The 21,931-nt window shown below is 34.9% G+C and overlaps 1 protein-coding gene across 3 annotated transcripts in view; it reads right to left on the bottom strand.

The window, feature by feature from the left end:
* The window catches only part of LOC140057422 (histone-lysine N-methyltransferase 2A-like), a 28,462-nt gene that overhangs the window by 2,801 nt on the left and 3,730 nt on the right, over nucleotides 1–21,931 (bottom strand). The window contains exons 3-25 of one of the 3 annotated variants that reach the window (XM_072103070.1): nucleotides 21,493–21,566; nucleotides 20,661–20,853; nucleotides 19,378–19,561; nucleotides 19,025–19,072; nucleotides 18,692–18,765; nucleotides 16,170–16,282; nucleotides 15,279–15,395; nucleotides 14,570–14,680; nucleotides 14,134–14,271; nucleotides 13,307–13,399; nucleotides 13,090–13,207; nucleotides 12,625–12,738; nucleotides 12,127–12,311; nucleotides 9,065–11,365; nucleotides 8,693–8,880; nucleotides 8,343–8,497; nucleotides 7,756–7,988; nucleotides 7,296–7,454; nucleotides 6,848–7,044; nucleotides 2,103–6,439; nucleotides 1,602–1,895; nucleotides 894–1,030; nucleotides 274–434 (exon numbers count right to left, since the gene is read on the bottom strand). In XM_072103070.1, coding sequence (XP_071959171.1) covers nucleotides 274–434; nucleotides 894–1,030; nucleotides 1,602–1,895; nucleotides 2,103–6,439; nucleotides 6,848–7,044; nucleotides 7,296–7,454; nucleotides 7,756–7,988; nucleotides 8,343–8,497; nucleotides 8,693–8,880; nucleotides 9,065–11,365; nucleotides 12,127–12,311; nucleotides 12,625–12,738; nucleotides 13,090–13,207; nucleotides 13,307–13,399; nucleotides 14,134–14,271; nucleotides 14,570–14,680; nucleotides 15,279–15,395; nucleotides 16,170–16,282; nucleotides 18,692–18,765; nucleotides 19,025–19,072; nucleotides 19,378–19,561; nucleotides 20,661–20,853; nucleotides 21,493–21,566 — 9,724 coding nt within the window. The remainder of the gene's footprint in view (nucleotides 1–273; nucleotides 435–893; nucleotides 1,031–1,601; nucleotides 1,896–2,102; nucleotides 6,440–6,847; nucleotides 7,045–7,295; nucleotides 7,455–7,755; nucleotides 7,989–8,342; nucleotides 8,498–8,692; nucleotides 8,881–9,064; nucleotides 11,366–12,126; nucleotides 12,312–12,624; nucleotides 12,739–13,089; nucleotides 13,208–13,306; nucleotides 13,400–14,133; nucleotides 14,272–14,569; nucleotides 14,681–15,278; nucleotides 15,396–16,169; nucleotides 16,283–18,691; nucleotides 18,766–19,024; nucleotides 19,073–19,377; nucleotides 19,562–20,660; nucleotides 20,854–21,492; nucleotides 21,567–21,931) is intronic. The other 2 variants (XM_072103071.1, XM_072103072.1) reach the window with 2 other exon arrangements.

The following is a 21,931-nucleotide window of genomic DNA, read 5'->3' as shown; positions in this document are numbered from 1 at the left end:
TATTTCCATACATTGTTTAATTTGTATACATCTCATTAATTCATTAATATACATATTTTATTATTGTTTTATTTGTTCTCCATGTATAAAGTAGAAAATTACATCATACATCAGAGTAGGGCAAACATCTGCCCAATTACAATGCAACTGTATTGCAATGCATATTCCCTCTTGTTGAACCAAGTCAATCTAGTGTTGAAATTGTACATCTTCTCCGATTGTCTTACAGAAAATAAAAGACATTGACAGGAAAAATATTATTAAAATAATTACCTGGCACTGCCATATGGTGATGAATCATCATCATCATTGACGATGAGCAGTGGAGGTGGTTTGCGATGTTTAGAAGCCAAAAAATCAAACATGTCATGAGTGAAACGAGTACGCTTGAAAGCTTCTGCTCGGGCACATCCATATGGATTCATTGGTAGCTCCTAAGAAGAAATAAACAAAGTGTGGTGTGGAAAATGAAAAAGATTTGATAGTTGGATTGTTAGATTCAGATTATGTTATGATATAACATAGATTTAAAAATTGTTTGAAGGCAAATAAATACTTTTTTGTGGTATGCTAGCATTACCAAAGAAAACAATGTTTCCTAACAATATTGAAGAGAGATTCTCAACTTAATTTTTTTCAGGAGTCATAATCTTGTTAATTCAGTAACATTTTTTCTATAGACTGCCCATTGCACATAGACAAAAGTTTTACAGTGGCCTGAGTAGCATATGGATTTTTAAATCCTTAAGCTTTGTCTATGCTATCAAACTTCAGGTCACATCACTACCATATTTGGGCACATCACACTTTTTTGCCAAACTAGTTTGATAGTTTAGACAGAGAAGGAACATTTACTGTACAGACTACAACTGATAATCTAAAAAACATTTCACCTCTTCTACTGTGTTTGCATTCTGATACTGGTGGAATTGAAAATGATAATTGCAACAATTTGGCGCACCATACAACTGCTCAATTAGAAATGCTATTGCATTGTTGGAAATTCCAAGCATGGACAAACCGTGAACACCTAAAAATGAGATAAATATAAAATATAGTAGTACATAGTAATTTAGTATATAATGCAGTTGTCAGGATGAACTTAATTAGGTCATATTTACAAACCTAAGCTCTTACTCCACTATCGAACTAGTTTGACAAAAAAGTGTGATGTGCCCAAATATGGTAGTGATATCACATCATCATGTCCATTTATGGGCACATCACATTTTTTGTCACAGTGTAGACAAGAGTTTAGTAAGAAAATGTGAAGTCTAGTCTTTACTGAACTTTTTTTTAAAGTTTGAGTTTTAAGTTTGCAAATTAAAGTTAGCCAGTGTAGACTAGGCATTAACTTAAATGCAAACTTGTTTTCTGCAGTTAAACCAAGTTTATAAACTAAAGTTTGCTAGTAGCAAATATGCAGATAACATAAAATAAGGTAGGGTTTAACTATCTATTAAATTCAATTATCTATTATATTAGGTCTTGTTCAGGTTGTGTAATTCACCAGAGTAATCATTAAACAAAATCCTTTGATATATTTGCCGAACAATTGAGGAAACGGCAATAGCATTTTCTAAAAAAGCATATATGATCACCTGTAAATGATAAACTTTTCATCCTTGCATCATTCCTACGCTCGTTTACAAGGTCTACCACCTGTTTCCATGCCTCTTCCATCGAGTCTGCTCGTGTGCTAAAACCATCATCGCTGGTGACCTCAAACACAAGATGAGGCTCATTTTTAGGTCGTGGCAGTGTTTTTTCTTCTAGACCTTTCATCATTCTGGCCAACAGTGGTGACATCACCTCTTCTTCCTCAGCTACATTTTGTATGCGTGGAGCTTTCCGTTTGTGAACCAATCCTGCAGGTGAAGTTAACCTTTCATCATCTGGTGGATAAAAATCAGAATTCAAAATTGAAACCTATTGTACTGCATTACAATATTATACCTGAATACAGTAATAGACGCCTTCAGGGCCCAACAAAGCTTCCCCTATTGGTGTCAAGCGTTAAAACATACTCCTCCTTACATTTCACTGAAAAGTGTCCGTAATGATAGATATATACGGAATACATAAATGAACAAACTACAAACCTGTTTTTCTTTGTACAACAGGAGGTTCTTGATTACTTGACTTGGTATTAGCTTCTGAGCTGTTTGTGGAAACCTTAACATTGCCAGAGTTACTCTCTTTTAGAGGCTGCTGTGGTGCCACTGTTGCTTCTTCTTGATGTGGACGTTCGGTAGGTATTAGAAGACTTCCAAGATTCAGGTTTTGTTGACTTTTTGCCATTGGAAGAAAGGGAGTAGAAGATCTCTCTACAGCTCTGGCAGCAACTTTACGCTGAAGAGCTCGAAGAACATCAGAACTTGAGTGTTGTGTTGACAAAGGTGAGCCTTGCTGTTGCGACTGCAGTATACTTAAATTGGACACTAAATGTGAGGACGTTACTGGAGCAAGAGGTCTTTGAATAATAGATTTCAGAATATTGGAGTTTGTGGCAGAGAATGGAGAAGTAGTTGGTACATGAGGTTTCATTGAACTTAAACTGGTCTTGATGATATGGCTTCCGTGAGGAACATACTTAACTGGTTGCAAACTTGGAAATCTTGGTATTGGAAACTTTTCTGGAAACACTCGTTTATAAGAATATCCAGATTTATCATTTGATTCAAAACTCACAGAAACTGCTTGAGTTTGAGGTAACATATTTGAAAGAATGCTGTTCTTGCTCTGTAAAACATTGGACACACCAACTGCATTTCTCGGTTGGATTTGATTAAAAGGAGTGATGGGAAATACATTATTTTGTCCTCTCACAGAAATAGAGTTTGTAATAGTTTGATTACTAAACATTGAAACAGAGTTAATCAAATTTGCTTGTGGCTGTACTTGAATACTCGTGTAAACAACAGATACTGGAGTTGAGTTTACTAACGTTGGAAATGATTGTGCAATAGGCGTGTAATTTAAAACAGGAGCTGAACTCACTAAATTATTAGACATTTGTAAGATAGACGGATTTGCTGTGCTTTGGACGTGACCAACTTGAGAAATGGACAATTGTGGTTGAGCGGGTAAAATTACAGATGGTTGTAAATTACAACCAGATGGACTTCTTACTGGACTTAAAAGCTGAGTGTTGTCCTTAACATAAACTGTTGGTAAAATAGCTGGTGAAGTGACATTTTGGTTCAGAGGTTTAACCATAACAGTGACTGCATTTACAACAGGAACTGTTGATTGTACTAAAACTGGAATGTTTGAGTTTCGGATAAAATTTACTGCTGTGTTTACTGATGGAATCTGAGGACAAATAACAGGCGACATTTGACTACTCCCAGCAATAGAAGTTGGCATTATATTGCAGTTTGGTGTGACAAAAGAAACCTGTTCTTGTTTAGGCTGGTTGTCAGTTGATGTAAGTAATTTTCCATCATTGCTCAACTTCCTTATTTCTTTAAATTTGCTTACACTGTCATCTTTGTTTACATACATATAAACTTGTTGAGTTGTTTGAAGACCACAATCTTTCACTTGTTTTCTCATAATGTTTGGTCTGTAACTTTGTTTGATAAGTTTCGTTTCTGAAGAATTTGTGGTAAGAGGAGTTTCAACATTTTCTTTTGCATTTAAAATTTTATCAGATTTGTTAAATATATCAATTATTTGAAGTTCGTCATCTTGATTTTCAAGTACTGCTTTAACAGATTCCGAAGTGTCTTTGGTTTTTTTGGTAATAGTAACTACAATTTCACCATCTTTTGTTGCATTTTCTACATTCATACTTTGTGCGTTTTTAGTTATATTATTTGTTTCAATATCAGTAACTGTACTATTATAATCTTTTGGTTTCTTTAGTGGTGGTCTTCCTCTTCTTCTTTTAACTGGTGGAGATTGCACCTGATCTTCATCTTCTTTCGTTTCATCTTCTTTAATTTCATCTTCTTTCGTTTCATCAGAATATTTTACATTTCTTTCACAACAGCTTCTTCTTAACCTCCTCCTAGTAGAAACACCTCCCTCTACATCTACAATTTGTTCACATCCAGACGACAGTTCTTTCTCCTCTCTTTTGTCCACGCCTGCCATACTTCCCATTTGGTTTTCACTATTGGTTGGTTGTTTTCTTGGACGACCACGCTTTCTAACAATAGGCTCTATAAGACCCTCTTTCTCTAATCTATTAGCCAACTGAACAGGGTCATCATTTTCCATCTTCTTAGATAAAGCCAATAAATCCACAGGAGATAAGCTTACTCGCACATCCTTTGTGATCTTTGGTGGTGATGGTAGCTCTTCATTTTCTTCAGTTGGTTCAGATTCAGCTGCTATTCTAATCAATCTAGAAGAAGTGTTTCGCATTGGATAGCTTTTCCTTCCAGGTTTGGAAATGTCCAATTTATCTAGCTTTGATTCAGGTACAAACTCATCAAAATTTAACCTTTCTGCTTCCTGTTTATATTTCTTTTTTGACCGTGGGCTAATGACTGGTTCATCAGTGTATTTTCTCTTTTCTGTCGTATGTCCATCAGAATCTTTGGTTACTAACTCATTCTCAGTATGTGTAACAACAATACTAATATCTTCCATAGGTTTGTCCTTATCGTCCAAAATATTTTGTTTCTGCTTACAATTCATGATATGCTTAAGATAGAAACTTTCCTTGACGTATGACTTCTGGCAATACATACATTCAAATGGTTCATCTTCATTTTTACATACATCAATGTCTTTCTCGGAAGATATTTTACAATCTTTTGAATTAACATCTACTTCCTTATAAACACCACTGCTGTCATCAACATCAATTGCATTGTTCACATCATTTATTGATATTTTACAATCGTTTGGCCTACGGTTCAATTCTATTTTACTTTGTGGATTCTGTCTTTGTTCTTTTTCTGCATCTCCATTGCATTTAATATCTACTAGTGACATTCTTTCAGTATTTTTTCGGACTGCATTATTTCTATAATTCTTTCTAAGAAGGTGACTGATGTCAATAGTATGCTTTTTAACTTCTTTGTCTTTTACAGTACCGTGTTTATCCTTAATCAATATAGGTAGAATTTGACCTAATTCTGATGATAATTTGGAAATTTTATTTTCTGGTCTCCTACCAACATTACTAGTTACATTTCCACTTTTTTCTGAATCCTTGTTAACATCGTACGGCAACATTTTCTGTCCTGAATTTTCTGTAAGATTTCTACAATTTGTTTCCTTATTTTGGTTAATTAGTATTACTTCAGACAAAGTGTCAGGACAATTATTCAATTCTTGTTCTTGTGAGTTACTTCCAGTTCTTTGATTTAGATTAATGTCAGAGTTTTCTGGTGAACGATTACGTTCATTTTCTTCAATAGTATTATGAATCTTGTTTTCATTACTTGTCTCTAGCTGACCTTGTTGCACATGATTGCACATACTTTCTGAAGCCTTTTCATTGGCACTTTGCTTCTTGGAATTTATGCGATATTCATTTTCATTAGGCTTGATAACATTTGACTGAACATCAGTTTTCTCTCTGATAATGTTGACATAAGCTTCGGTTACTGGTGCAGTTTGAGTATCTTCTAAGTTAACCATTTGAACTGTTGCAGAACCATTGTTCAAGGTGATTGGCATGTTAGTCTTATCATCTTCGGTGGGATTTAACTTATTATTAGCAGCAGCTTTATTCAAGGCATCAACCACATCATTCAAAATCAAATGATCACCAGAAATAGGTTGCAATACTTCTTCATTGGTAGAGATTTGGCTGGTTTGAAAGTTTGTTTGTCCACCAGCCCAAGAGTTACTTCTTTTCATATTCGCAGTCTTCCGCCAGCTATCTGTACGGGACATTGGATAACTGTTGCTCAACTTTGTGGAGTCATCAAGGGTAAACACAAAATCCTCATCAACAATCATGACAGAGTTACCAGTAGTAGCTTCATAAACCTCTAAGGCCCGTTCTGATAATTTCTTAACAGACCTCTGATTGTCAGCATTGCTGTTTACACATTCTGTTACTGGTTCATTCACAGAGGTTGTACTACAATTGAAATCAACTGGTGGTTGAATGACATCAGCTGGTGGTTTAATGACATCAGCTGGTGGTTGAATGATGTCAGCTGGTGGTTGAATGATGTCAGCTGGTGGTTGAATGACATCAGCTGGTGGTTGAATGACATCAGCTGGTGGTTGAATGATGTCAAGTGGAATGATGTCAGGAGTTTCAAGATCAGCAACAGGATCAATTTCCATCCTTGGGATGTCTGTTACAATATCAGTCGCTATAACATGATTATTATGTATCAATGTGTTGTTGGTTTCAACGAGTGTAGTCACTCCTGGCGATGTTTCTGGAATTACTTCTAAGATCTTGATGGTATAAACACATCGTTTCCCTGGATCGATAGTACTCCAGTACACACGACAGCACCTGTAAAAATCAAATAAAATCTTTATTTGTTCCATATATAAAATGTGTACATGGAAAAATTGTTTTCTTCGACAGAAAATATGGTAAAACAATTACAATTAAAAACATTCATTTAAAACATACATCAATCCCACATAAAATATTCAACAATCTTAATATGAAGTGTTTTCTTAGTACAGTTCTTATATACAAACAGCATTGTTTAACCTATCAAATAAAGATTATAAATAGTCAGTGCATAGAGAAAGTCTACAGCAAAAACCTTTTGTTGACAAGTAGTGTCTGATAACCAAAATGCTACACATGAAGAATAGATTAAAAATATGCCATGTATCCAAGATGATACCACTATAACAAAATAATGTTAATGTATCTTTAGTGCATCTTCTAAACATAACAATTCTTTACCTAAAGTTGATTGGATAAAGTGCTTCCTTGCAGTCAGAGAGAGGACCTAAACGGCCTAAAAACTCAACTGTTAACGATCCAATCATTGCATTCACTCGTGATGGTGGTAAACCTTTTGCAAACACTTTATTCATCTTCATGTTATCAAGACTGACACATACCCGACGTAAAACTGCAAAATGACCTTCTTCAACAAGCTAGAAAAGATATAGAAAATTATGGTACTTACATCTCTAGTTATAAACGAATGTGCTATTCTTCTTTATTCTATTCTTTTCTTCTTTATTGTATCAAACAAAAACAATTTCAATACAAAAGGTAGCCAAGATATAGCCGAAGCTAATCAAGCTTGGTACCTTTTATCTTAACTAACTTAAGCTACGAAATTAACAAATAAATAACAGAACTTAAAAGAAAATAAAAATTTGATTACAACCATATATCTTACCTCTTTGTCAGCATGATGACCATGTTGCCAACAGAATACCTTTTTATCTTCAAGAAAAAAGGCATTCTTTTCTCGTGCACACATAAAATGATAATTAGCAGGACACCCTCGCGTGTTACAGCCGACAGTTGCGCCCTGACGGTCACATACTTCACAACGCTGTACAAAACGAAAATTAAAGGTTTAAATAAAACTTTCATGCAATAGAAATGAAGTTAAATATATAACGTCGTGCCTTTCAGTAGTTTCCTCTGTAAAACAAGGACACTGGTGATTGAAAGGAATTTTAAGTTGTGCGCCATGTCTGAATAGCCTACACCCATGCCATTTTGTGACATCAGATGTCATGGCTTGCTACAGGGAAGTGATTTTAATTATATGCAAATCATTTTCATGAAACATTGCCTTAAATTGATTTCATATAATATTTATACTTAGGAACTTGTATGAACATATTTACAAGTAGCCTTCCTCTTGATATAGCGCTGTGGACATTAACCAATGACCCGTCCATCTCCTCAAACACCTCTGCTGACCACAGTCCACAGTTTATATGTATCCAGTCATCTTGACCAATGTAAAGTAAACGTCCAGCAAGGTCAGGCTCGTGGTCACCACATTGGCCACACAGTGAACACCGACGAGGATCTTCTGCATTTACATCCAATAGCGGGAAGTCAAATGCATCAACATCTGTTTAAGCAAGTTTGTTACATTTAATCAGTATCATATTAAGTAATAATGATGATATTTTGAATCAGAATTGAACCTGGAGTATGCACTCCTTTTAACCATTTTGGAATGTTTAATTGATGGTTATAAATTGTATATGCCTCATGAATTATTCATGAGGCAAGAGATTGCATGTGTACACTAATCATTTTGTAAAAGAACAAAGCAACTCCACTGTTTCAAGCAATTGGTTACACTAGTGATCCTGATCAAAGTCTTTCTTTTGTTTCTGCAAGAGATATTGAGAGGAGTTCTGTGGAGTTGTTATGAGGCAAAGAGACAAACAAACAACTCTAATTTCTAATTTCAATGTACCTGAATTTTCTTCTAATGCTGGTTTCTTAGTAGACGGATGAACCTTTTTAAGCGGCGATGGTTGTGGTGTCTTTGGTGCAGGAAGAATTCTCTGTTGCCATTGTGCATATTCATGATCACAATATGGTGGCAAAACGGCATTGGGCAACATGCCACTAAAGAAAACATGAAAAAATGAATTCGATATAAATATTTTACTCCAGTATTATATCCATGATGACATTATCTTTTACAGAAGTGGTTATTATTTTTGACCTGTGTATTTGGTAATATAGTATAGTATAGTGTTTAATTGTTATTGTTTATTTGGTAACTGTAAAGAATAAAAATAGTTCATAAAAATAACTTACTCTGGGAAAATATGATTCTTCTTCCAACATTTGGAGTTCAAGGCGTTACACCAAGGGAACATTTTCTCAATTACTTGCAAAAACTGTTCTCTAACGATCTGATTGCTGCGCTTAAGATCAATATTTTCAACGGTTTCACTAGATATTGACTCCTGCATTATGGCTACACAGTCATCAATGAAATCGGACTAAAAACAAATTATTGGACTTTATGATTATTCTCAATAAATCCACTAAACATGTACATGACAACCAGAGAAAAATTATGCAAGACAAGATAAGCTAATTATTTTAAGTAGAACAGTTTAATCAAGATCCATTATACAGACAAGATTTTATCCACTTGAAACACAACCAAAACCTGCTACTTACCACTGATAAATACTTCATCGAATCAACATTATTCTTGACCATCACCAAATTAGATGGTCGCTCAGTCTTCTCTTTCACAGATACAGCTTTAGAGAGTTCCTGGAGGCTTGCTTCAGACTGAAGAATAAGGTTACTTATGTCTTCTGGTAATCCTAATGTAAGATCTAGCATCGAGACATCTTGTGGAATGATGCACACACTTGGGTTTAAAGTGAACTGATCACAGATGCCAGGATTACAGAGGATTTGAGTATGATTTGACAATGACTGTGTTACTAAAGCATTGTCAATTGCCCTGTTTGCCATTTCAAGATTTCGTTGTGTATTCTCTGCCGAGTTGTAAGTATTGCCATCATCTGAGTATGCAGAAACAGTAGTGCAAGTGCTTGGTGATAGAGAGTTAGGATCTAATAAAAGGTTTTCTGAAGTGACATCAGGTACAACTGAGATAGGATCTTTTGTACAAGAAACTGACTGAAGACCAGGATTGTCATTTGCCACAATGGTATCTTCTAAAATATTGGCAGGCATACCAGATGTACCAAATGAGCTGACTGAAAATGGCAAATCGGAATCTGTACTAGATTTGACACTAGTAATATTTTCTATGTTTTTTGATAACATTTTATCCGGAACTTCAGTTCTATTCACATCTGTAGAAGGCGTAACACTGTTTTCTAAATTGTTTACAAGAATTGATGTTTTACTATTATCGACCAAACGTAAATCAAGATTATCCAATCCAAGTCTTAAAGGATCCATGGTTGCCATATTAGAGTTCGCAGTGTCAGTAACTTCAGATATATCTAAGGAAATTGTTATGTTACTTCCTTCATCAACTATATTTTCAGTAACATTTCTACTTTTACTGGGTAAAGATTTATTGTTTGCTGAAGAAACACCAGATGTTTGTGGTCTAGCAGATGTGTCCAAGTTTGTTTGATTTAAAATCTCAACATCAGTAATGTTTGAATTTAAAGGTGATTTTGCAACAGACAAACATGGGAGGATGTTTCCTTCAGCTTCAGCTATTGAAACTGGTACTGGTGTAATGTCAATACTTTCATTTTCTGGCATTTTTTCAATAACCACTGATACCCCCATTAGCTCAACGTCCATTTCTGCAGGCACTGCCTTTGGTGCTTTGCCTGCATCTTCAGATAGTGCTACTGCCATTGGTTCAACACTTCCTATTACAGAAACTTCCATCTCTTCTACACCTTTGGTTTCTGCAGGCACTGCATTTGGTGCTACAACTACACTGCCTGCATCCTTAGGTAGTGCTACTGCCATTGGTTCAACACTTCCTATTACAGAAACTTCCATTTCTTCTACAACTTTGGTTTCTGTAAGTACTGCGTTTGGTGCTACAACTACACTGCCTGCATCCTCAGATAGTGCTACTGCCATTGGTTCAACACTTCCTATTACAGAAACTTCCATTTCTTCTTCAACTTTGGTTTCTGCAAGTACTATGTTTGGTGCTACAACTACACTGCCTGCATCCTCAGATAGTGCTACTGCCATTGGTTCAACACTTCCTATTACAGACACTTCCATTTCTTTTACACCTTTAGTTTCGGCAAGCACTGTGTTTGGTGCTACAACTACACTTTTAATATCCTTGGATAATGTCACTGCCATTGGTTCAACACTTCCTATTACAGACACTTCCATTTCTTCTACAACTTTGGTTTCTGCAGGCACTGCGTTTGGCGCTACAACTACACTTTCTGCATGCCCAGATAGTTCAACAATACTTGACCCCTTTGGATCATTTTCATTCGAAATGTTTTTCTGAAAAGCAGCAAATATATTCCTATCCGTTTCACAATTCTTTTCCACGTTAGGTAATACAATTTCATTTTTATTCTCAAATGTACATGAATTTGTTTTATATTCCAAAGATGTTTTTGATTCATTGTTCGAAATATTATCATCAGCAGAAGAAATTGCAAGTAATGGACTAGAAAGATCTTTGATATTGCACGAATTTATCTCTCCATCTTCTGTAACGATTACAACAACCTCTGATTTTGCTGCTTCCATGACATTTTTGATAACATCATCCTCCATATTAGGCAGAATCGATGACAGTTCTGTTACGATTCGAGACGTGGGAAGATTGGCAAGAGTTGTGTTTGCAATTTGTAATACTGAACTATTGTTAGAATTTAAAACAGCTAATCTAGGAGAAATTCTGGACGATGTTTCCTGATGCAAACGTGGTGAAATTCTTGTTGGCATTTCACGTTGGACATCACCATATCCTGTTCGATTTAAATCCTTTCTTGATTTATTCTAAAATAATAAGATATTGCAAACAATTATTTTCCAATAAATAACATTACACAAAACTACATATATATAAAACAAAGACATGTAAACATGTGCTCCACGACTCTGAGGCACACTGCCTATCTCAATTCGTCAATTTATAAACTAGTTTGTTTTAAAATCACCAAAAACACAACATTTTAATCGACCTTACTAAAAGTCATAATTCCTCTCAATTTGAATTTGAAATGTTATTGTGTATTTAATATGAATTAAGGTGAAAATTTTAAGCATTCAAAGTGCCTTGAGCACCTTTGGTGAAGAAGTGCACATTAAAAATCTTTACTATTATTATTAGTGAGAATTTCTTTTTCCATAACTGTGTTTGGTGTTACATCTATACTGCCTGTATCCTCAGATAGTGCTACCGCCATTGGTTCAACACTTCCTATAATAGAAACTTCCATTTCTTCTATACCTTTGGTTTCTGCACTGGCATTACTATTATCCGTGAGAATTTCTTTTTCCATATAAACAGCTGCCATTTGTTTTTGATTTTTTTGTAGTTGTAATTTACTACTCTTATTTTCACTATTAAAGAATGAACCCAAGATTTTCCTATCATTATTAGGCCTCATCTTCAAACACAACCATTATTTTATTAATTTTATACAAACATAGAGACAACATCAATTAGCTTGATTGTATCAAGGAGTGGCAAAACAGTTTATGTTGTTGATTAGGCGTGCCACTCCCAACAAAAAAGCTATTCATTATTGACTTACTTTCTTTGGCTTTATAAGATGATATGCACTTTTACAATTTAACAACGATGTGATAACATTCTTGAACCCTGCTTGCATCTCCTCCATGATCTCCGTCATCCATTTTGCTGGCCTGACTGGATCGCAGCGCGGACACAGATATGGAACGTTCTCTGGTAAATCAGCCATTATATTGTATAAATCATCTAAAAAAATAGAATAAATTGTATTCATATTTGTGTATTCTGCGTAATATAGGACACCCTTTGACAATCTAATATATGTAACAATAATAATTGATATTTATATATAGTGCCATCCCAACAATCATTGCAGTAATGTGGACATGCTTCTCCCTGGATCACGTAATGTCAGTGCTGCCAATTGTAGCTCACACACTGCGTTGGTGAACTAGTATAACAGTGTAACCCCAGGACTTAAGCCTAGACTATAATCACCCAGTATTTCTGCAGTCAGATAAATGTGGTCTTTATCATAATAAAAAAAATAAAATCTAACCTGTTAACCCTTCACACTTGGCATGGATCCAAGTGTCACATGACCCACACTGCATCATCTTTGATTCATAATCATCATCTTCATAACAACGGTTGCAAATGGGACAATAGTTACCTAAAATACAATGGTAAAACAATTACTGTATAATGAATATAATTCCATGATAACTGTACCAGCCAATTATTTTTGAAATAAGACTTTTGGTATAAAGCCATATATAATGTATTAGGGAGCTTTTGATTTGCGACGACCCGACTTAGGTCAGATCACTTGATGTGTCGTCAACCGTCGCCTGGATCTAGAATGATCAAAACTTTGTTGAGGTGGGGAGCAACCAACATGTCCTAATATCTCTGTATGCGCATAATGGATGAACATGTTTTCGCCAAATTTTTTAACCAGGTTAGGTCATATATGCTATACATTATATTCCATCAAATTGTATCCAGTAATACAGTATCTTACCCATATCAAATAGTTTGCCACAATCTTGGCATAATGAGAAGTCATAGCACCATGTGGCATTACCAGTACCTGGAGTTGTAGCACCACAGCTTTTGCATTTAACACACTTTGTACAAATCTGAAAAAAGCGAAAATCATGTTATTTTCCTCAATCAAAATTAAATTTTTTTTTAAATACACACATAGAAATGGTAACATTTTCTTTACAAAATCTTACCCATATTTTGCGACGCTTTGATGGCTTGGTAGGATAGTTAGGTCCAAGGCATTCAGCATGGTATGTGTTCTTGCATTTATTACATTGTAAAAGCTATTAAAGAAAATATAAGTATTACAGTAGAACCTGTGTTTTACGTTCCCTCGATTTTACGTACGCTTAAAATAACCGATGACGTCATCATTTTCTTACATTGAGGGCGCAATTTAACAACAACAAAGCACACAAAGTCACAATCATGGCTGTGTGAGGAATTCTGCTATTGTCTGTGGGACAAGCTACGCACGTGCATTCCCCCTAAAGCAGCGACTGTTTTTATTGATAGAAAACAATTATATTTTACACTTTATTTAAACATCGTACAGCCTGTATATACTGTACTTGTCTGGTTAGGCCTCACATCTTGCTAGGCCTGCTAGCCTAGCCTGAATATTCTAGGCAAGGCCTAGCTAGTGACCACCTGCATACTGTACAGAAGTAGGCAAATACGGCTACCTACGATCTCTACTTATTTGGGGTCAATTTAAGGTCAACCTTGATTTTACGAATCCCTTGTTTTACGTACGCCTTTCGGTCCCGTACCGTACATAAAATGGAGGTTCTACTGTATTGTGTAAACATTGTGACAATATTATGTACAATACAGTACAGTCAACTCTCCCAGAAGCAGAGATCTTTTGACAACTATGTGATGATAAATAGAAACGGAACATTTTCCATGTTTTTGAGATAATCATTTTGAGAACTTGGAAAGAGTGGTCTGATGTTGTAGACAACTGATGTTCATTGTTGTTTCTGTATATACTTAAACTCTGTAAAATACATACATTATTTTGGCAACCGCACACATGGCAGAACTTGCAGTTTCGACAGCACCAATTTTCCATTTCTCCTTCTAGAGGCTTGTCTTCTTCATCCAAACAGAAATCATGGAATGGCTCGCAACACACATTGCAATAAAGAAACTATCAAAAAATAATTGTTAATTAATAATTTATAGAATATTTGTTCAAGACATACATATTTATTTCATACAATTATCTTTATTTGCATTGCATACTATATTTCTATTCAATTGTGGATGAGTTTAAAGACCATTTTTTTTTAATACTAAATTGGTTATATAAATTGGTAATTTAATGTTATTTTTTTCCAATTTAGAATAAAGCGTTTTTTTTTGGTGAGATCCTGATGAATGAGAAATTAAGATTGACAGAAAAAATACAAAATAAGTGAAGTGATAAGAAACAAGTCTTAACATACCTCATGTTGACCTTTGCTCCCACAAAGGTAGCACACAGTACGTGGCACCATAGGTTCAGAAGATAGTACAGCTACACCTTTATGCCATGCATTGAGCACACTACAGTCGGTCTATGGAATACATACATCAATAAAATTAGAAAAGGAAGTTATAATAAAATACTAAAATTATTTGTGATTACAGAACTTTGGACCTTCTGAAAAAGCAAGCTTTTAAAACCAGGCTTGGTTTCAAACAGACTTGATTAAAACCAGACTTGGTTTTAATCAAGCATGATTGCAACCAGGCTTTATTTCAATCAAGCTTGGTTTCAACAAGGCTTGATTGAAATCAGGCATGATTTAAAACAGGCCTAATTTAAACCAGGCTTGGTTTCAACCAAGCTTGATTGCAACCAGACATGATTTTAACCATGGTTTGATTTAAACCAGATATGATTTAAACCAGGCTTAATTTAAACCAGGCTTGGTTTCAACCAAGCTTGATTGCAACCAGACATGATTTCAACCAGATTTGGTTTCAACCAGGCTTCAGACATGATTTACGGTTTTTCTTTTTCTGTTTATAAGTTTATTAATATGGATGATATTCCCGAAATAAAAAAAAATTGAATTAAATCAGGCTTAATTTAAACCAGGCTTGGTTTCAACCAGATTTTATTTCCAGAAAGATTTATTTGAACCAGACTTTTAAACCAGGCTATAGTACCTTGTAGTCTAGCATAATACGATGAGTGGCTGCATTCACTTGCTGGGTCATCTTGCTTTTTAACACCAACTGCTGCATACCAGGTGTGTTCTCAAATTTTTCTTGACGAGATGAAAGCTAAAAAAAGTAAATAGGTTTACCAACGGAAAATTACATGAAATTAAGAATTGAATGAATTGTTGGTGTCTAGACAACTTTCAGTATAGAACATGCCTCTGTCAGACACATTGTACCTGGGCAGAGAGCTTTTACTCTTTATCAATGAACTTAGTTTCTGTGCCAGGCTAGGAGTTCCATGTCAGTGAGCACCTTGTATCGGACCTTGTATCGGTAAGCTTGGGCTCTTTACATTTTGTCATTGGGATTGAACTTTGTGACCCTTATGGCAGTGAGCTGTTGGTAAGCTTGATCTCTGTGTCAGTAAGCTTGTACACCACCAGTGAGTTTGGACCCCCATGGCAGTGTGCATGGACTCTGTGCTAGTCAGCTTGAACTCCCATGCCAAATGTGCCTATACTCTGTATAAGTGAGCTTGGACCCCCTGCGTTCAAAGTGCATAGACTATAAGGACGAGTGGCGCAGTGTGTTGGACGTTCGACAAAGTTCAAATCCAACTCCCACAACATTGCTCATATCCTTACTTACATTTGCCTCTCTCCATCCAGGTGTATAAATTAGTACCTGGTTAGATCAAGATACAACTTTACGCTGATTACTCTGCATTGTGAGAGTACTGTATGTTTTCATACATGTTTGATCCCAAAAAAATGACTGGGGTAATAATGTTCAGTGCTTAGAGGTTTCACAACATTAGGCGCTATATAAAATCCAGGATATTATTATTATTATTATATTATGTATCTGTTAATTCTATACAAATATTCAACTTACCACTTCTCGTAGGCCTTTCTTGATGATCTTGTTGGCAACAAAAGGTTTATTCTTCTTCACTGGCTGATCATTTACTTCTGGTTGCTTGCTAAAGTTTATAACCCTTTGTATTTCTGATAATATAAGAAATGTTTGTAAAGATCTTATTCTCAATAGAATTAGTAGCGTTATAATAAATACTAAACACATAGTGTTATCACAAGTTATGCTATAATGCTAACAGGCGTCTTGGGATATTTATCCAGCGTATATTGTAGGTTCGATTACATTCTAGTTAAGAATTCACACATGAAGCTAGTCACTAACGCAAGAGCATACAGTGGTACGAGAACATACACTGATCATAGATTAGTCAAGACAACTTTAACACTACAATGGTATAAATTAAATAGTAACGCTAAGAAAACCAAACAAATAGATGTGTCAAAACTTCAAGCACAACAAAACAGACAAACATATCAAAGAGAGGTATCGAGATGTATACAATCTGTAAACATCCAGGACCTGGAACCACAAGAGAAATGGACCAGATTAACGACAGTCTTTCAGAATGTAGCATTGGAAGTGGCTGGTTACAGGAAAGCAAAGTCTAAATCAAACAATAAATATATACAAGAGTTATCGAAGAAGCAGAAACAGTTGAGGTGCGACATAAATTCATCAAATGACAAATCAAAGAAAACAAAACTTAGGAAAGAAAGAAATCAAATCATAAAGAATATTCATACTGAACTTAATAAAGAAAAAGAAGACACACTAAAAGAAAAGATAGCTGAAATTGAAAAATTCAAAGATGACTCAACAAGAATGTACCAAGCAGTAAAAAACCTAAAACTTAACGAAAATAAAAGACTTGTGGTAGAAACAGAGTTCGGTATAACAACAAACGAAGAAGAGCAGGTAGAAATAATTAGCAATTTCTTTGAAAACGTCTATCACAAATCACAAGAAAAACCTATAAACGAAAACATTAAACCTATTGAAATGAAGTCTCCCTTTACAGGTGATGAAGTTGCCAAAGCAGCGAAATGCTTAAAAAATAGTAAAAGCCCAGGAAGTGACCAAGTATACTCTGAAATGGTAAAATATGCACCTACAGAAGTTTTTAACCACATAGCAGAAATATATAACCAAACAGCTAAAACAGGAAACATACCTAAAGAAATCAACGAAGGCATATTGCATCCAATACCGAAACCAGGCAAGAAAAAAGGTCCACCAAAAAACATCCGACCCATCATCCTACTGTCGGTTCTTAGGAAAATGCTAGCAATATGCTTACTAAATAGGATAAACGACAGATTAGATGAACATGTCCCTGTAACACAGGCCGCGTATCGCAGAGGACGAAGCACTACCGAACATGTACATACATGCAAAATGTTAGCAGAAAAGGCAATTGCGTCATCTAACTACGAAATAATATTACTACTACTTGACATGACCAGTGCATTTGACACGGTGCGGAGGAATACTCTATTTGACATACTGACACATATATTACAAGATGATGAACTACACATGTTGAAAGTTTTGATAAACAATGTAAAATTAAGCGTTCGAATTGGAAAACAGACAGGAAAATTGTTTACTACTACACTAGGAGTACCACAAGGTGACTGTATGTCTCCGATACTGTTCACACTATACCTAGCAAAGGCACTCGAATCAGCAAACACAACACCACTACCCCTACAACAGCTTAATATCCAGATGCAGTATGCAGATGAGATTTCATTTATTAGCGACTCAAAAGAACACATAACTAAAATAAAGAAAAATGTAACAGAGAAATTAGCAGAATTCAATCTAAAGATAAACGAAAGTAAAACAGAAGAATACCTAATAGGAAGAAACACCGATAGTAAATGGGAAGAATGCAAATACCTCGGTAGTAACTTGGACACAGAAAAAGACATTAAAAGAAGAAAATCACTAGCAGCTATGGCATATAACAAGCTGAAGTCGTCGCTAGAACACAAAACGATGTCTATAGACGTGAAATCCCGTTTGTTTGACGCATACATAGCAAGTATTTTCTTATATAACAGTGAACTCTGGGTACTAAACAAAAAATTACAAGAGAGTATAGATCTATATCACAGGAAAATGTTGCGAAAGATGATAGATATTAAATTAACAGATAGAGTGTGTAACACGAAAATATACGAGATAACAAAACAAGAAGAATGAAGTAAAAGAATTAAACGAAGGAGACTAAATGGTATGGACACATAATTAGATTACCGGATGATACCCCAATCAAACAAACAATTAAGGAAACTAACAGGAAAGTAAAACGACCCGTAGGAAGACCAAGAAATAACTGGATGAATCAAATAAAGAAAGACTTACAAGGACTAGTAGACACTAACACAATAATAAACCATCCTGCCATAAACAGAAAAAAATGGAAACAAATTGTGGAAAGCGTAATGTCGGAAGACGGAAAACGTTAGCAACAAAACTATTGTAGGGTCTGTTAGGTTCCACAAACACAATTCAAACAAGATACAATTTACCTTTTTTTTTTGTTGCCGGCAACACTGTCTGTACCATTGTAGATGGCAACTGGGGATTTGTGCACTTCCTATACCTATTATAGAAAAAATATTAACCATTAGAAAAATGTAAGCAACATTTTAAACACTAAAGAAAATGATAAAATGCATCTAGTGAGCATGAATTCATAAAAGTTTGATTACAAAAATGTGGTAATGGTAGACAATTGTATTAACAGGGCATCATCAATGCTTGTTTTCAACTGCACTTGTGTATGGCAATGGGTACACTAGTATATACAGTGTACTAATTAATGTAGACGAATCTTTTTACATTTCTTTTACAACAATTACCTGCAACATTGTTTCTTCTTATTAAGACCACCATACTTTGTTTTGTCTCTATAAAAAAAAAGTTTGATTTAAAGTCAATAGAATCTCACATCAAACATTTCTAATATTTAAAGTACTTAACACTTTATTCTACAAGGTTTGGAAATATCTCATACCTAAAAAAAACTTTATTCTGATTAATTTTTCCAGCAATTTCATTTCATTTAATTATTAATTTATTCATCCAAAGAGAACAGAAAACTATCATTGAATATAATACAGTAAAAGATGAAAAGGTCCATCATCAAAAAGCTTGTACATGGTTGATGACCTATCAAGAGGGAAATGAAATAAACAAGGAATGACAAACTTACAAACAGTTATCGCAAGTCCTGCAGTCATCTTCATTTTGACAACCAGGACATTTCATGCAGCGCACCTTTCGCTTACGTCCTGTCTTTGAGGTCGGCCTCAATTTGATGATGGTATGTGGAGATGAAGTTGTTGAGGCTATTGATGGACTAGAAGTTTCAGCTCGGTCGGTAGATGTATCTGAATCTTTAAAAAAAAAGGGCACAAATATTAAATTCAACATGTACAAAAAAGGAAACTAATGCTTTTCTATTAACAATAACACATCTATAGAAGGTGGAAGTCTACTGTTATCCATAGGCGTAGGAAATGGGATGTTGACAGTGGCAAGTGTATATAAATTGAATGAAAATTAAATAAGAATCATACAATTTTATTATACTGAAAGATTTGTTTTCTTATTCTTTAATATTGTTGGTACTTTGCTGGTATACATTTTCTAATGGTGTTGGTGGCAGAGTGCAGATTTGAATCCATGACCATGGGGAACCTAAACCAATTGTTAGATAAAACGAATAAATAAATAAAACTATTGAAAATTACCATATGTCTAATCCAAATTAAATGCAAAAATGAACATTACATTTAGCATGCATCATGCAAAACAACAATATTATAATATTTAATCATGCATTTTTCATACAATATTATACATTTTAAATCAAACATTGACATTACGACTTACCTGCTTTCAGAATCAAGTACACAAGGCACACTAGCCTTGCAGGATAGGTCTGTTTGTGTATTTTTTTAAACAATTATTTTAGCAAATGGTTTAATGTGTGTGACATGTACTGTATATTATTAGGTATGAAGTGCAGTTACTTTATCTGTGTATCAGTTACACTAATTCTTAGAAAACTATGATAGATACTTGAACTGCAATGATACTTAAACAATACTGTAGTGAACCAATTCTTTTGATCTAAATCCATGTCCAAGAGTAGTACAGTATGCATGCAGATTCTTCATTCATAAAAGAGAGCATGCTTAATTACTGATGAGAGTTAAGCTCTGTCTACACTATCAAACTAGTGTGATGTGCCCAAATATGGTAGTGATATGCGTTTATCATGTCTGTCCATATGTATGGGCACATCACATTATTTTGTCATCATAAAATTTGATAGCGTAGACAGATTTTTAGAAATGCTTCTTCTTGTGTAATGGAGGTTGGCGGCACATGGATTGTGAGAGAGGAGATGGAGATTCCCAATAAATGATGGCCTGTATTTGAATTGAAAATACTTAATACAAATTATAACAAAATAAAATAACTGCATACCAAGTACGACTTCTTGGTCTCTCTCATCAAGCGGGAGGGCACTCAGCGAGTGTTCTTCGAGATCCGTGAAATCAGCAGTGGGGCATCCCAAGGCTACAGACGCACGCCGACAAACATGCTTGATCCGAGGGCCACGACCTAATAACCGAACTGACTTAGGCTTAAGTACCGCTGCTTCGGCTCGTTTTTCTCTCTAATTATTGTGCATGACAGATTAAAATAAAATAAAAGAAATAACTATACTTTTAAAAGAAAGGTTACAAAGAAGATATTTTTAATTACTGTAATTATTTTCTGAAATGCCTCACAAAAAATAGGCAGACCTAACAGTAGGTGAGCTGCATTGTAAAATTTCATTAAAACAAATAGAATTTCAAAGATCTTCTAGCCCTGAATTCCTCATACCCAGCAAACTTTAGAATGTAATTAAGCACATTTACGTACTGTTTTTAAAGTACAGTTTTGTTATAAAACTTTTAGTACCAGCGGCCAGCCTGGACAGGAAGACAAACTACTTGTGTCAAGTACTGCACTCTTCCTCTGTAGCGCATACTAAAATGTTCAGTTTCCAAATCTTGATTATTATTTAGAAATTATATTTTGTATTATATATTTATGATATAATTGAGAGGGGTGGGGATAAATTCCACCCACCCAACTGTCGCGCACAAACAAAATTTACTCAAAATTAATAAGGGCCAGCCATTTTAAATACTAAGTGCGACCATCCTTCAACTGGCCCTGCTGGCCACCATGGTTTAAAGGTTAATTTTCAGTCCTGATTTTGTATTAATATGTTTGCTATCATCAATTATGCGTAATGAAATCTAACCTTCAGCGCTTGGTTCTTGGCGATTCTTTCGGGAGACCTGTCAGCTTCTATTGCCTCAGCCATCTGCCGGGAGACTAATTAATGGGAAACAATTAAGCTTAATCATTTTAATATTATTTCATTAATGTGTTTACAATATTTTATATGGGTGTTATTAGAGTAAAGTGGAATTTCAAATGTGCAAGTAAATCTGTGATAATTCTAACTGAAGAAAAAATATATCTGTTCAGTAAAAAATTTAGACAGGGATGATGCATACAGTACAGTAAGCACTGCAGAGAGAAAAACTACTGTGTACAGTATCTGATCAGTAAAGAAATTCAGTATTGTACATCACAGAGGTAATGCGGTTGTAATTACAATTTTAGTGGCCATTAATTGTTTTATTTATTATTTTCAAAGTTCAGGAAAGATTTTTTTTTATGTTTTATCAATTTAA

This window comes from Antedon mediterranea, chromosome 8, assembly GCF_964355755.1.
Source record: "Antedon mediterranea chromosome 8, ecAntMedi1.1, whole genome shotgun sequence".
In the NCBI taxonomy this organism is placed as follows: domain Eukaryota; kingdom Metazoa; phylum Echinodermata; class Crinoidea; order Comatulida; family Antedonidae; genus Antedon; species Antedon mediterranea.
The sequence above is the reverse complement of the archived record's forward strand: the minus strand, read 5'-3'. Positions and strand labels throughout refer to the sequence as shown.